At 35.1% G+C, this 15,560-nt stretch overlaps 1 protein-coding gene across 1 annotated transcript; it reads right to left on the bottom strand.

Annotated features, from left to right (window-relative positions):
- Positions 1–14,150: 14,150 nt before the first annotated feature.
- LOC129744491 (uncharacterized) lies at positions 14,151–15,219 on the bottom strand. Its single transcript, XM_055737030.1, has 2 exons — positions 15,138–15,219; positions 14,151–15,076 (listed from the first exon to the last, which is right to left on the bottom strand). The coding sequence occupies exons 1-2, from the start codon at positions 15,155–15,157 to the stop codon at positions 14,197–14,199; spliced, it is 900 nt and encodes a 299-aa protein (XP_055593005.1). The 5' UTR covers positions 15,158–15,219; the 3' UTR covers positions 14,151–14,196.
- Positions 15,220–15,560: the final 341 nt, after the last annotated feature.

Here is a 15,560-nt window from a genome sequence, read left to right as displayed (position 1 = left end):
AGATGATTGAAATTGACTATGCCCGAAATTGGAACCCGATATGGGTGATTCGGGCTGTGAACGGAACTGATGATGGTGGGTGACTTGAGTCTGAGCCCTGGGAGTCGATTGAATGAAAGGGGTGTGTAATCTGATGGGGCAACAGTGAATACATGGAATGGCATTCCAATTTGTTGCCGATTGGTTATCTACTTGCTGTTGCTCGATTTGGCTCTTTGGACATTCTGTTCCTAGGAAAAGATGAAGTTAAAGTTGAAAAATTTCTTATTCAATTGTGAAACACGTCTGAAAATCAGAAAATAACCATCAATTTTAAGTAAACCAGAAAAAAATGTTTTAACAATCTTGGACAATATAATAGACTCTTTACCACACCAAATATTTGAGTTTATTTAAATAAAAGATACTCCAACCAGTCATTGTTTTTAAAAGTTTTGGGTTTTATATTCATTAATTTAGATGTGTTCTTAATTTAAAAATGAAGTGCGCTTATAGGACATTCCCCCCTTTTTAACCTCGGAAAAAATCACTCAATACACGTCTTATTTGGTTCAAAATTTGGAAGTCCGAATATGCTTTTTTTCCTGAAATAATTGAAAAATATAAAGGAATTGAGGGTAAAACAGCCATAACTCCATTTTCCAAAGCGTGAATTTTGAATTATTGAATTTCTTCGCGGTTTCTACACTTTTTCCCCATTGTGCACTGTATGTAAAAAATTACAACTTCAGCGATGGAATCCTAAATGTTTAAGAAACATTAGATCTTTTCAGATAATAGAGCGACAGTTGCTCTAACTCTAATACCATGATTGAGAAATAATAATGTTAAAGCGAAAATGTATGCATGTTGGGCAAATGATTTGATCAAATTCATAATAGGGTGATTTGCCAATCGTTACACAGCTAAGCACATGATTTTGGCTTATATGTTGTATTTTAGTCATTTTAACCAAATTCACTCGATTTTTTTGGTCGGTTGCACTCATACAGGATTGGCCGATTTTTTCCAATGGTTGCCCATTTTAAAAATCTTCTTAAGGCTCAGCCACCATGTGGTTGAGGAGGCTTATATTTGTGACGGAAGCTTTTTATGAGAACTTCTAGTTTAAATGCAATCTAATTTGGAGACAGCCCCTTTTGAGAGGGGGAGGGGGGGGGGTCTTCCATATAAACCGTCCAATGCACAATTGGAAAGTTTGGACCCAAAATCTAAAAAAAAACAAAGCCGCCGGTTTGAGTGTCTAGAATAGCATTTATCACACGTAAAGTTTTTTCAGAAACTCAAATCTCAAATCTACCTCTGAATTTAACCGAAGTCATCTGAGTAAAGTATTGTTTGACCTTATTTGCTCAGTGTTGAGCTTTTTTCCATATGTCCTACCAACATGAAATTTTATATCTTTGAAATCCAATAGAATGAACTAAAGGGTGTTTAATGCTTAATTTTTAAGTGCCTATTTACAAGTGGAAAGATTAAAGAACGTGATCTGTTTTTCCCCACTTTACCCCTATGAAGAAGATGTGATTTTATAAAACAATTGCTTTAGAACTCACTTGGAAGTCGATAGATTTTTACATAATTAATATCAATTCAAAACTTGAAAATGGACACAACCACGCCAAAAGTTTTAAATCGTTTGACTGATTTATGCTCATGATATACAAATAAGTATAAGAATTTATCTTTTCAGAAAATAAATTGATTTAAATATTGTTTTCATATAAGTGGGTTTATGTGTAATGAATGTAACCTCTGTAGCATTTCATCAATCTTCAGAAAACAATCACATCACATAGAAATATTTCTCAAGAGTTTTCCGCCGGAAAAACTCTTTTGGATTAAATTGAATTTCACAAAGCTATGACTATTTTGCTGGTTGATAAGGGCCAAATATAGCTTCACTTAGATGTCTCCAGTGATGGCAACTCGACGGCAGATTGAAATTTCTGAGAAAATTGCATATCATATAAGTAACATATCGGGTCTTCCAACCTTCGATTTTGATTTTTTGGAATTAAGGGTCGTAGTTTTCCTACTGTACAATATTTTGACAATATTATAAACAAAATCAAGGGGATCGCTATCGACATTGAATACAATTCTTTAAAATTTGTCGTCTCGAAAGCTGAGAAACAGATTTTTTCAGAAAAAAATTTTAGATTCTTTGCTTAAAATGTTGAGTAAATGCTCGGGATGATGGATTTCGAAATAAATCTGATAAAAAGGTAGTCTCTCAAAGCCTTAGCAGTTGCTCGACTTCCATACATACATATGTTTTTTCAACGAGATAAATAATTTCAAAACTTCAATTTTAAGATTTGACGGTAGAAAAAATAAACTTATGGAAATATGAAGTGTCTTTGAACTATTGAATTTATTATTGAAAATCAACATATGAAAATATGGAAATTCTGAGTGGAACATAATTAATTAGAGCACAGAAATTACTAAAATTACTGGTTAAACATAAATATCCATTCAGAAAAAAATTATTTCATCAATAGACAATCCAAGTTTTTAAAATGCATGTAGTCAATGAACGTGTTCAATTTTGTATGACAATTTGTATGGGAGAAGAAATTTTTGCATATCCAAGAAATTAAAATAAGTTTGAAATTAAGTTGAATTATTGATTATGCCTATTCTTAAACTTCATTTTTTCCAACATGAGAAGAATCAAAGTATTTAATGAAAAAAGTAATAAAGGTTAACACGGTCAAAATTTGGTCATTATCAACTTGACGTATTTTTTTCAATTTTGCATTTAAAAAATCTGAACACCCCTCATTTTGAAGGTGTGTATGTGTAGAATGTCGCTCCTATTTTGATTTTGGAATTCACTCTTCAGTTGTCAAAATGCCGTCCAAGGAAGAAGAGCAGCGTATCAAAATTTTGCTCGCGCATCGCGAAAATCCGAGCTACTCGCACGCAAAGCTGGCAAAATCGCTAAAAGTTGCCAAATCAACCGTTACAAATGTAATTTAAGTGTTTGGGGAACGTTTGTCGACAGCCAGGAAGTCTGGATCGGGGGAAATCGAAAACCGGAAGCCGCTGCGATGACAAAGAGAGTTGCCGGTAGTTTCAAGCGAAACCCTAGCTACAAATAAGCTAGGTGTATCGTCTACAACCGTGCATCGAGCCAAAAAGCGAGCCGGATTATCGACTTACAAGAAGGTAGTGACTCCAAATCGCGATGACAAACAAAATACGACGGCCAAAGTGCGATCCCGGAGGCTGTACACGACGATGCTGACGAAGTTTGACTGCGTGGTAATGGACGACGAAACCTACGTCAAAGCCGACTACAAGCAGCTTCCGGGACAGGAGTTTTATACGGCAAAGGAAGAGGAAAGGTAGCAGATATTTTCAAGCACATGAAACTGTCAAAGTTCGCGAAGAAATATCTGGTTTGACAAGCCATCTGTACCTGTGGCTTGAAAAGCAGCATTTTCATAGCTTCCGGGACTGTCAACCAAGAAATTTACATGAAAGAGTGTTTGAATAAACGTCTACTGCCTTTCCTGAAGAAACACGGTTGTTCCGTACTGTTTTGGCCGGATTTGGCATCTTGCCATTACGGTAAAAAGACCATGGAGTGGTACGCCGCCAACAACGTGCAGGTGGTTCCCAAGGACAAGAACCCCCCCAACACGCCAGAGCTCCACCCAATTGAGAAATACTGGGCAATTGTCAAGCGGAACCTAAAGGAGACCAAAAAAACTGATAAGGACGAGCAGCAGTTCCAGGCAAACTGGCTTTCTGCGGCAAAGAAGGTGGACAAGGTGGCTGTACAAAATCTGATACAGGGGTTAAGCGTAAGGCCCGGCAATTCGGATTTGGAAAAGCGGAAGCCTAACTGAATATTTTTCCTGAATTTTATACTAATTAAACTTGAAAAAGAAGTTTAATTTGATTTTTTAAATCAACGATTTCACCGATTTACACGCGTTTTCCCTTGACCAAATTTTGACCGTATCACCCTTGAACTTTTTCAAAATGAAAAAATCGGAGTTCATTGAACAGTATTGTAAAATTGCAGGATTTGCTTTCTGGAACTTTCAATAATTTCATGACATGTTTTTGTGAAAGTTTTAAATCAACACATTTTTCATACTACGGTTAACAAGCTTTCAAATTAGCTGCCAAAACACGAATATAAAAAAAAATTACTTATTTTGATTTTGATTTTGATTTTGATCGCCCCATTCTGAAGATCTTGATCCTAGATTGAATGAAATATAAATTGGCACAAAAACCATTAGCAGGCTCGAATCCACAGAAGAACCAAAAATAATGTTGATTTTGCAGTACAAAATATTCAATTTTCCCATACAAACCTAAAAGTTAAAAAAAACACCATTATAATACCATTCTAATAGACCCATTAACATAAACAAAATATTTCAATTTCTTTTTTATAAATTCTTTTAGGTAATGAATTAAGAATGTTTTGATAAACTTTCACTATTTCATTTTAAATTCGTCACATAAGATTCATGTGTGCTGTAAAATTTTTATATTATAGGTACCATCATTTTTAATCACTGCAATGGAATTTTTCATGTTCAAGTTTCATCAAGTATCAACAATTAGGCGATACTCATGTCATCATGGATTGTTTTTCATACCTTTTATGATTAGTTTATCGGATAATATGATTTTGTACTTTTTGAACGAATTGACCCAACTTAATGCGGGTATTGTAAACGCCTTAAGGTATGCAAGGAACTATGGAGAAGGTTTGAATAGTGAACGTATTGAAGAGAAATTTTGTAGAATCAACCTACCTTCTTCAAGTTTTACTTTGACATCAAACACATCAGAAAGTTGAACCAAACAATTCTTCAATAAATCAGTTTAATTTAAAAAAAAAAAAAAAAAAAAAAAACAAAATACCTAATATTTGTCATCGAATTTCAGCTGCAGCTTTTGTTATCAGTATAAGAAATAATTGACAATCTTTAGGAATTGATCCAAATCATATAACTGCAAGCATATTTTTTATAATCAACTTTAACCTTACATGTAAAAAGTTCATTCAATTCGATTTCGCTCATAAGTTTTGACGTTGTCAGTCTGAATCTATGAAGTCACGAGTAAGTGATTAAATTTGTTACATCGAATCATGCGAAGGAAAGTTTTCCTCGTGAGCATTTTTTTCTTTTCTATTGAAAAAAGTTGACATGGAAAAAGTATGACACTAATAGTTCCCAGAAGTGTTGCCAGCACTAAGCCCTACTTGGTGGAAATAACTCGAGGCAATGTTCAGTGAGTAATTTGAGGCGAAACTTTTAGAAGCTTGGTAGTGACTTCTCTACTCCCGGGTTTGTCGTTCGAAAGTGCTTCCCCTTCCTGGTGTCTGGTGCCATTTTGAATATGCGTAGTTAAAAATTAGAATTGCTAATGCCGAAAGTCCCAAACTTTTTTCCAGGTAAATTTTGTAAGTTTCTCTCGCCATTGCAAATTTGTTCTCCAGACGGAGTGAACACATTTCCAAACTCTATGTTTTCGCGTCTTCAACTTGCTTCATTTTCAATTCAGCTACCTTTCTTTACAGAAAATCAGCTCAGTTCCCAATCTTCAGCTCTTTTCCACTTTCGTCGCTGCATTAAAACTGTCCTAAGTAGGGAAAATAAGGAAACGCAAAGTTTCGTTCCCATTTTTCCCGAACTCTCGAGAATTTGCAAATAGCTGACGAGCTGAGCTGGAAAATACATTTTGTCAAGCTTTCCGACCTGCTGTTGACTAGAAAACTAAAAACGACAAAGTTTTTCTGATCTGATTGGATGTTCGTTCACTGGCAGAAGAAGTGTGTTAATGCAAGGGGAAATTTTCAGCTATTGAAAGAACCGATCGCGTTTTAGTTTTTGGTTGTGGGAAAAACTTACCCTTCTTTCTTCGATGAGAGTTGTGAAAATTTAACTATTTTCAACAAGTGAACTCAAAAAACATTTTATTTTCGTGGTAAATTTTTAAGATTTAGTTGAATATTCAATTCTTCATTCTCAGCTTTCAAAATATAATTCCAAATTTTGAATTAAATAATTTAAAAGCTAAATTCTTAATTGCTCATTACTAATTTCTTAAATCTCGATTCACATTTCTCGATTCTCATTTCTCATTTCTCACTTCTCATTTCTCATTTCTCATTTCTCATTTCTCATTTCTCATTTCTCATTTCTCATTTCTCATTTCTCATTTCTCATTTCTCATTTCTCATTTCTCATTTCTCATTTCTCATTTCTCATTTCTCATTTCTCATTTCTCATTTCTCATTTCTCATTTCTCATTTCTCATTTCTCATTTCTCATTTCTCATTTCTCATTTCTCATTTCTCATTTCTCATTTCTCATTTCTCATTTCTCATTTCTCATTTCTCATTTCTCATTTCTCATTTCTCATTTCTCATTTCTCATTTCTCATTTCTCATTTCTCATTTCTCATTTCTCATTTCTCATTTCTCATTTCTCATTTCTCATTTCTCATTTCTCATTTCTCATTTCTCATTTCTCATTTCTCATTTCTCATTTCTCATTTCTCATTTCTCATTTCTCATTTCTCATTTCTCATTTCTCATTTCTCATTTCTCATTTCTCATTTCTCATTTCTCATTTCTCATTTCTCATTTCTCATTTCTCATTTCTCATTTCTCATTTCTCATTTCTCATTTCTCATTTCTCATTTCTCACTTCTCATTTCTCATTTCTCATTTCTCATTTCTCATTTCTCATTTCTCATTTCTCACTTCTCATTTCTCATTTCTCATTTCTAAATTTTTCATTTCTCATTTCTCGTTTCTCATTTCTCATTTCTCATTGCTTATTTCTCATTTCTCATTTTCCATTCCTCTTATGTCATTTCTCTTAATTTTTATTTTCAAATGTGTAATCTCGATTCTTAATCCTCAACCATAATTTTTCTTCTTTTTTGTTTGATCCTTACTCTTAATTTTCATTGCCTAATTCCTCATTTTCAAATGTGAATGTAAATTCTTAATTTTTACCTCTCAATTCTCACATTTAAATGTTTGATTCTAAGTTCTCAATTAATTTTATATTTAACCTCTCCAAAATTCCTGTTTTTTAAACGTTCGGAATAAAAATCGGTTTTTTTTATTTAAAAAAACGAATTATTTTTCATCCACTTCACAATCCAGCATCATATGGAAATTGGAACATTCGAAAGAGGAAAACATATCCTCACAGGATCGAAAGCAAAGAAAACCAAAGTTGCTGACACTTTGGTTCCCTTATCTGTCGTCATCGATAATGATAATCTGAATTTATCCGGTCAGTTTCTGCAATTCCGGAATCGTAGGTCCCCCTCTTTCTTCTTTTTACAAGAGTTGTTAGAAACATTCTCAAGTGGGTGTAAGCTGCCCATATCGACGACATAAATGCAGATTATGATTTTCTGTTTCCATTCAAGCACAGATAGGAAGATCTGAATGGGGAGTGAAATCCCAGCTGGACTGAAATTGGTGCCAACAGTATTTTCCCAGTGAGTGGATTTGGTTTCTTTTAGCAATTGAACAAAAATACACATTTTCCGGGTACAGAAAATTATAGTTTCAGCATTTTATTTGTCGAAGAGATTTTCGCTTTATCCATTGACTCTCGGACATGTTATCGATGATACGTTTTTCTTGAGAGATTGAGTTTAAGTATCCTCCTACTGGGTGATACTATTTAATTTTTTCTACTGAACTTTTGTTATTTGAACTATTGTTCTATTCTATTCTATTTTGTTCATTTATAGAAGATTTTAACCTGCTGGGTCATTCGTCCTCTTAAAACTATTTTTTATAAATAATCTTCAATTTTTTTTCTCAATATGATAAATAATTTAGTATCTTTCACAGAAATTCATAGATTTTTTTTGTAAATTCTATCAATGAAGAGTTTTTTCAGTTTGTCCTGGATATTAAAATACTCAATGAAGTTTTGAAATGTTCGAAAAATTCTAAGTTCTAATTTATTTTTTTTTCCTTTTTATCATCAACAGCAGGGCAACGGATAGTCTTTCCACGGAATCATGTCTTTATCATGTGGTTGACTACATTCGTGCCGACAATGTGTTGCTTCTAGGGTGTCCCTAGCAAACATTCAAGAAGGTGTATCGCAGGAGCATTAATATTATTTAAACAAAGAAATCTGATGGAATGATTATATTTAAGTTAACAAAGAAGTATATAGCCTAAAAAGTGGAAACTATCTATTATGACAAGATTCCAACGATTTGGTGACCCGATTTTTACTTTGCGACTGGATGATTTTTATTTTGAATTTTCAATGGTTAACGGCTTAGTCAATCATATTTTTGAAAATCCAAACGAATGATTTTTACTACTTTCCAGAGGTTTTGGATTTTTTTAAAGCCTTCTTCAGTGGAGAGCTGTTAATTTATTGTAATGATGAAACATTGTTTTTTTAGTTTTAAATATTGAGGTTTTCTACTCACTAATTGTCAGGTTCGATTTTAGTCTAGTGGCTATTTTTGTTGGTAATTGTTGGCTGTATCTACTGTAGTTGAACTTAAAAAAATATTTTTTAGTTTGTAAAATTAGGTATATCCCATTATTTTTCGACTCCAAAATGGCCCAAAACCCATGTATAACAGCTCAAAAAAATAGATGATTTTCCAACTTTTTTATAATAAATCATGAATCTTTGCTAGTGAGAATGTTAAAGGCTGAAAATAGCTAGTAACAATTGTTTCTTATTCATGAGTATTCGGATCCACCGAAGTTTGGCAAAAGTTTGCTTTATTTTAGTTTCGAAAATTAATCGCAAAGTATCTACTAACTTTCTTGGAAGATTTGGAATTATCAACCATATCAAACACTTGCCGACCCGGTGGGCTTTGCTATACCTTCCAAAAATTATTGAGATTTGTGATACCTAGTTATTAAACTTCTCATTTGTTTGCACAAAATTTTTAATTCAATTTCAAAATCATTTAAACATAACATCTCATAACATTCGCTCATAACATCAAAAAACATTTCTTGTTATCGACTTATTCAATAAATGGGTCACCATCTCCCCACTTTATATCTTCCCTCTTGCAAGAGAGAGGGGTCTCAAACCATTAAAGAAATATTACCAGTACACATATATGCTCCTATGCAAATTTTGTTCCATTTTTTTTTATTAGTTATCGAAATAATTAAAAAATTGTATGAGTTACCCTCTTCTTACCTTTTTTTCGTTCCACTGAATGGAGGGAGGGATGTTTAACCACCGAGTAAACTTTTCATGTGCTCGAATACCCTCTCATGCCAAATTTTCGTTTCGTTTGTTTTATAAGTAAGTTGTCGAGTTATGCTTTAAAATTTGCACCGAAAACCCTCTCCCTACTTATCAACTACCTGGAGGGAAGAGATCAAGATCAAACATTCCATGTAAATATTCAAATACAGTTGCCAAATTTTGTTCCATTTGCTCGATTGTATGATTGTTCCATGTCATATTCGGTTCCATTTGTTAGATAAGTTCTTGGTTTATGCAAAGCAATCGAATGTGAGCTCCTGTCTTCACTAACTGTATCCCCAATTGAAGGAGAAAGAAGTCTCAAATAAGCAAATAATCATTTAACGTAACCAAATGCTTTCCCATGCCAAAATTGTTTTCATTTGCTCGATTAGTTCTCGAGTTTTGCGAAAAATTGTAAAGGAGCCCCCCTCTCCCCTTCCTAACGGGTGTTAAATAAAAAATGAGAATGTTTTGAATACCTTTCAGTAACTCAAATAAAGAGCGTTAAATTTTCTTTCTCCAAAAAAATTGCTCTTTGGGCTCCCCGTAAAAATTGTTTGGGAGCACGCTTCTCCCTTAAGATTTTCCGACTGGATGAATGGAGGGTTCTCAAAATATCATAAAAACATTTGTCGTAATCAAATATCTTCCCACGCCAAATTTGGTTCCATTTGCTTGATTAATTTTTCAGTAATGCTGAAAATTGTAAAGGAGCTTCCTCCTCACTTTCTATCTCCTCACTGGAAGGAGGGAGGGGTACCAAATATTCATAGAACTATTTATCGTACCCAAATACCCTTCCAAGCCAAATTTGGTTTCATTTGATCGAATTGTTTTCGAGTTGTGCAATAAAAAAGGTATGAAAGCCTCCCTCTTTGCTTCCTGTATCTCCACTGGAAGGAGGGAGGGGTCTGAAATAATCATAAAACCATTTCTCTCTTTCTATCTCCCCAAAAAAGGGGGGAAGGGATACCCAAATATTCTTAGCAACATTCTTCGTACCCATGTTTGGTACCATTTGTTTGATCAGTTCTCGAATTTTGCAAACATTTTTCTCTTGTGTGAATGACCCCCTTTCCCCTTCCGGTTAGGGGGAGGAGTCTCAAACCGTAATAGGAACCTTCCCCGGCGTTCAATACCCCCTCCTGCCAATCGATTCAGTAGTTTCCGAGTCTATAGGGAACAGACAGACAGACAGAAATTCGTTTTTATATACAGACCCTGTTCGTTTTTGGCAACATTCGGTTTTGGCAATATTCGATTTTGGCAACACCCGGTTTTGGCTCATTTGCCAAAATCGAACGGTTTTTAGAAACAACATTACCTTTTAGTTTTCGTTATAACAGGACCAATTTAATTTAGACAAACACCATAAATACGTTTTTGTGTTCTGAAATGGTAACAAAATGCAACAATTAAAACCAAAGATTTTTTTTTTAAGTTATGAAGTCCTCAAAAATGACAAAAGGATGAAAAATTCAAAAAGTTAAAAAACAAATTCCATCAATAGACTGAATATGACAACAAAAACCTCTTAAAAATGGTGAATAATGACAAAAACAGCAAATATGACAAAAGAAAACAAACATTATAAACAAAACAAGAAAAGTGTAAAATGCATCAAAAATAAGAAGAAAAAATAAAAAAAATGACTACAAAAGGTCGGAAATTGACTAAAACAACCTTTTTGATAATAATATTAGTAATTTTGAAAAAATAACTGAAAAACAAGATGTGAAAAAAAAACCTTGTCCACCTTCTTCGCCGCAGAAAGCAAGTTTGCCTTGAACTGCTGCTCGTCCTTAGCAGTTTTTTGGTCTTCTTTAGATTCCGCTTGACAATAGCCCAGTATTTCTCAATTGGCCGGAGCTCTGGCGTGTTGGGAGGGTTCTTGTCCTTGGGAACCATCTGCACGTTATTGGCGGCGTACCACTCCATGGCTTTTTACCGTAATGGCAAGATGCCAAATCCGGTCAAATCAGTGCGGAACAACCGTGTTTTTTCAGGAAAGGCAGCAGACGTTTATTCAAACACTCTTTCACGTAAATTTCTTGGTTGACAGTCCCGGAAGCTATGAAAATGCTGCTTTTCAAGCCACAGGTACAGATGGCTTACCAAACCAGTCCGCGAACTTTGACAGTTTCATGTGCTTGAAAATATCTGCTACCTTTCCCCTTCCTTTTGCCATATAAAACTCTTGTCCCGGAAGCAGCTTGTAGTCGGCTTTGACGTAGGTTTCGTCGTCCATTACCACGCAGTCAAACTTCGTCAGCATCGTCGAGTACAGCCTCCGGAATCGCGCTTTGGCCGTCGTAATTTGTTTATCATCGCGATTTGGAGTCACTACCATCTTGTAAGTCGATATTCCGGTTCGTTTTTTTGGCTCAATGCAAGGTTGTAGACGGTGCACCTAGCTTATTTGCGGCATCGCGGAGAGAGAGGTTAAGGTTTCGCTTGAAACTACCGGCAACTCTCTTTGTCGTTTCAGCGGCTTCCGGTTTTCGATTTCTCCCCGATTCAGACTTCCTGGCTGTCGACAAACGTTCCCCAAACACTTTAATTACATTTGTAACGGTTGATTTGGCAACTTCTAGCGATTTTGCCAGCTTTGCGTGCGAGTAGCTCAGATTTTCGCGATGCGCGAGCAAAATTTTGATACGCTGCTCTTCTTCCTTGGACGGCATTTTGACAACTGAAGAGTGAATTCCAAAATCAAAATAGGAGCAACATTCTACACACACACCTTCAAAATGAGGGGCGTTCAGTAGACCGCTGCAAAAAATGACTTTTTGCTCCCATATGTTTTTTCGATGCCTTTTGGGTCACCAAGCATCAGTGTAAAATTTGAGATGATTTGGTTGATTCCTGAGTTAGCGCAACGCGTTTCAATTTTGTATGGAAATTTGTATGGAAGAAGAAATTTTTGCACAATAAATCATCCAGAAAATTCAAATAAGCCTGAAATGAAGTCGGTCTTTGATTTTTGGGTTTGACTGTTCTTAAGCTTCATTTTTTGCTAACATGACTAGCAGCTAAGCATTTCATGAAAAAAGTTATAACCATTTCAAAATTAAAAATCTGAATCCATTGAAAAGTACTCAAAAATAGCAGACTTTACTTGCTAGAGCTGTTAATAATTGCATGAAATGTTTTTGCAAAGACTTTATAAATCAGTAAATTTTGAATTGAATCGAGGAAATATTTTTTTCCGTTTTGATTGTTTCTTTCCTTCTTTGTCGTGTGAGAAACGAGAAAATGTTTTGTTTCATTCAGACATATGCAATGCCGTTGAACCGGGAGAACAATTTATGTATGTGTTCACGAAGTTTACTTTCCACAATCGTCCACAAGTCTTATGTCAATTATGAGCGAATTCTCGCACGTCATGATTTGAGAAGATCCTGAACTGTGGGTGTAGGAAAGTTTTAAAGTGATTTTTAACTTTAAACAAACGACTTTTTGTATTAAAACACCCTTTCCCACTTCAAAAAAAAGTGAAGCTCCATATAAAATTACTCTGATTTCAACATGATTCATTGTAATGACTGACGCATCCTATTTCTTTAACACTAGGTACTTATGAAAACTAAATATCAAATACGATGAATACGACACAACTCCAACAATTTTTGAGTGATTTTCATAAAATTTAACGTCACAAGATGACCTTGATTTTATATACGGAAAAATTTGTCGCAATTTCAAAACGAAGAGATTTATACAACAAAAACGGAGAATTCCCGCTCTATATACAATTATTGTTGGAAAAAGACAAGAAAAACTACACAAAGCATAACAATTCACATTTTTCCGAGATTACAGAAATTCTAGAATTCATTTTGGCTAACTTGGGGGAAGGAGATTCAAGAGTTAGCTTTTGAAAACAGGTATAATTTCAAAATTTTCTGGACAGTAACGAAATGTTTCGAGGAACTTTGTAATTCGCGATACACGAAGAATACAATACTGTTTTATTTGAGCGTCCACTTGTATAATGGATGATAAATTCTAGTGACTTTTCGCTTAGTAGAAAACTATTTCTTTATGAAATCATGGGATCATTTGAAACTAAACTAACAATTTGGAAAACTTTTTCTACAAAATATGTAATAGTTTATCATTGTTCAAAAATATAGCCATTTAGATATCAAATCAATTATTGGTATATTGGTTGGGAGAATGGGAATACTTGATTGAATTTTTCAATGTAGCTCACCGCTCTCCTGAACCCAATAATCTCGTCCTAAAATTCAAAGGTAATCGCTCTCTTGGGCGCCTTCAACGCTCCCCAAGAACTGTTTTGAAAATCTTTGGCTAAGATGGTTTTTGTACTTATTACTTATAGAAAGCTTTGCTTCAGGTTTCTGGGAGACTGCAAAATCTGTATGTTCGGCCGAAAATCGTTATTCGGTTTGTACAAAATCTTGGTCGAAAATAGGGTTATACTACTTTCTGCACTTAAACAGCATTCAATTCCGACAAACCTAGCTCACAGCTCTAAAATGTAGAACAGAATAGTAAGTAATTGTTGAAGTTATCGAGTAACGAATGTTCCTGGGTACTGACACCATTATAATGGATGCTTACAGAAACATGTAATTTACTATGAAAATTATGAATTCATTTCAAATAAAGGTACTTTTCAAAAATCCTTGAAATGTGGAGCCTTATATCAGGTTATCAAGATTTGCCTCAAAAAATCAGCATGTTCCTATTTACGTGAAAGTAAGTGATTTTTACGGGATATCGGTGGAATCAAACGAAAATCATTTTCAACCAGGTTTAGTACAACTTTTTCGGATTGCCTTTATTTTTTTTCCTGTATTAAATCATTAATAGAAGTATTGGCCCTCTTTAAGGACTTTTTTTTCCTGAAAGGGAGCAGGACTTTCTGTCATTTCCAGAAACTTCAGTGTAAGGACGACTTGCCTGATGTACGTTAGCTTCTATTCTTTGAATCGTGACAGCAAATCATACGTGCTATACGAGTTTGGTTTGGACAGTCTGGCCTATCGCCGGTCACGAGTAGGTCCCAGCTGCGATCTTTTCGAGATGATAAAAAATCATCGATCCACTGGCAGTCCCAATTGTTGCGTCCGCCGACGGAAAACGTTGTGATTTCGGGAAACCTTTCCCGCAAACCACCACTGACACGAGTCAGCGAGTTGTCATTCAAGTTAAAGGTTTCCAGAATCTGGAATTCCCAGAATGTAACATTCAGATCCGTCAACTGGTTGTCTGATATGTCCAGAGCTTTTAAATAAGGAAGAATGATTGGCCGTGTAGCGGTAATGCTTTTGATTTGGTTCGACCTCAATGATAGTCTTGTCAGCTGGTGAAGATCTTTGAAATCATCCAAGGAAATCGATTCAATGGCGTTCTGATCGGCATTAAGGTACTCCAAACTCGCAAGGAATTTTATGTTCCCCAACGTTGTGAGTCGGTTCTGTTTGACATCCAAACTTATCAAACTATCATCTGGGCCTGTTATTTCTAACTGCTGGATGCCACTATTGGTCAAATGTAGAACCGAGAACCGTTTCGGCTCAATGGGAAACCGTTCAAGAGATTGAGATCCTTCAACTGCAACCAGGTTGGTGATGTAAAAACGCGGTACGTGGTACAAACTACCATTGAGAAGCCGTTCGATATCGTCGATTGTTCCGTTTCGGATAACAACACTCGGAGTCTCACTGAAGTTGGTCCTGGCCAAGTCTTCATCGTTGTAGTTGCGACAATCGCTTCCACCGTCGACCTGCCGGCAGATGAAGACTTCATTGGCGACTGCCAGCGTCACGAAGACTAGAAAGGTAGCTGAACTAGAAATGAAAACAGTTTGATTTATCACATTCTTGAACAAATTATGTAAAAATATCTAACCGATACACAAGTCGAACCATTTTGCTTCGGCTTAGATGAACTTTATGCTACGTCAAACTGAACCGATCAAGATCAGGTCAGATTGTTTACTGATGAACTGCCGATTCGTCAAAAGTAGTCTACGATTGACGCTGCTTGGAGTAGCTTCCTATATATATTCAGCATTGTTTTAAAAATAGTTTACTCGAATGATAACGTTCATGCTCATAGATGAGTGTTGTAATTTTTTTTTACACTTTCTACATTTTCATCAGTCAGCACAAACTGCTATTGGACGGAAAAATCGAAAGAGCATGTCGATATCAGTTGAATAGTTTGAAATACATAGGTACTTTAAAACACCGGTTTAATTATGATTCCTCCGATTGCCACTGCGGAAATTTTATTGTATCATTATATCGATATAAACTCATTCTTAAGAAA

This window comes from Uranotaenia lowii, chromosome 2, assembly GCF_029784155.1.
Source record: "Uranotaenia lowii strain MFRU-FL chromosome 2, ASM2978415v1, whole genome shotgun sequence".
Classification (NCBI taxonomy): Eukaryota; Metazoa; Arthropoda; class Insecta; order Diptera; family Culicidae; genus Uranotaenia; species Uranotaenia lowii.
The sequence above is the reverse complement of the archived record's forward strand: the minus strand, read 5'-3'. Positions and strand labels throughout refer to the sequence as shown.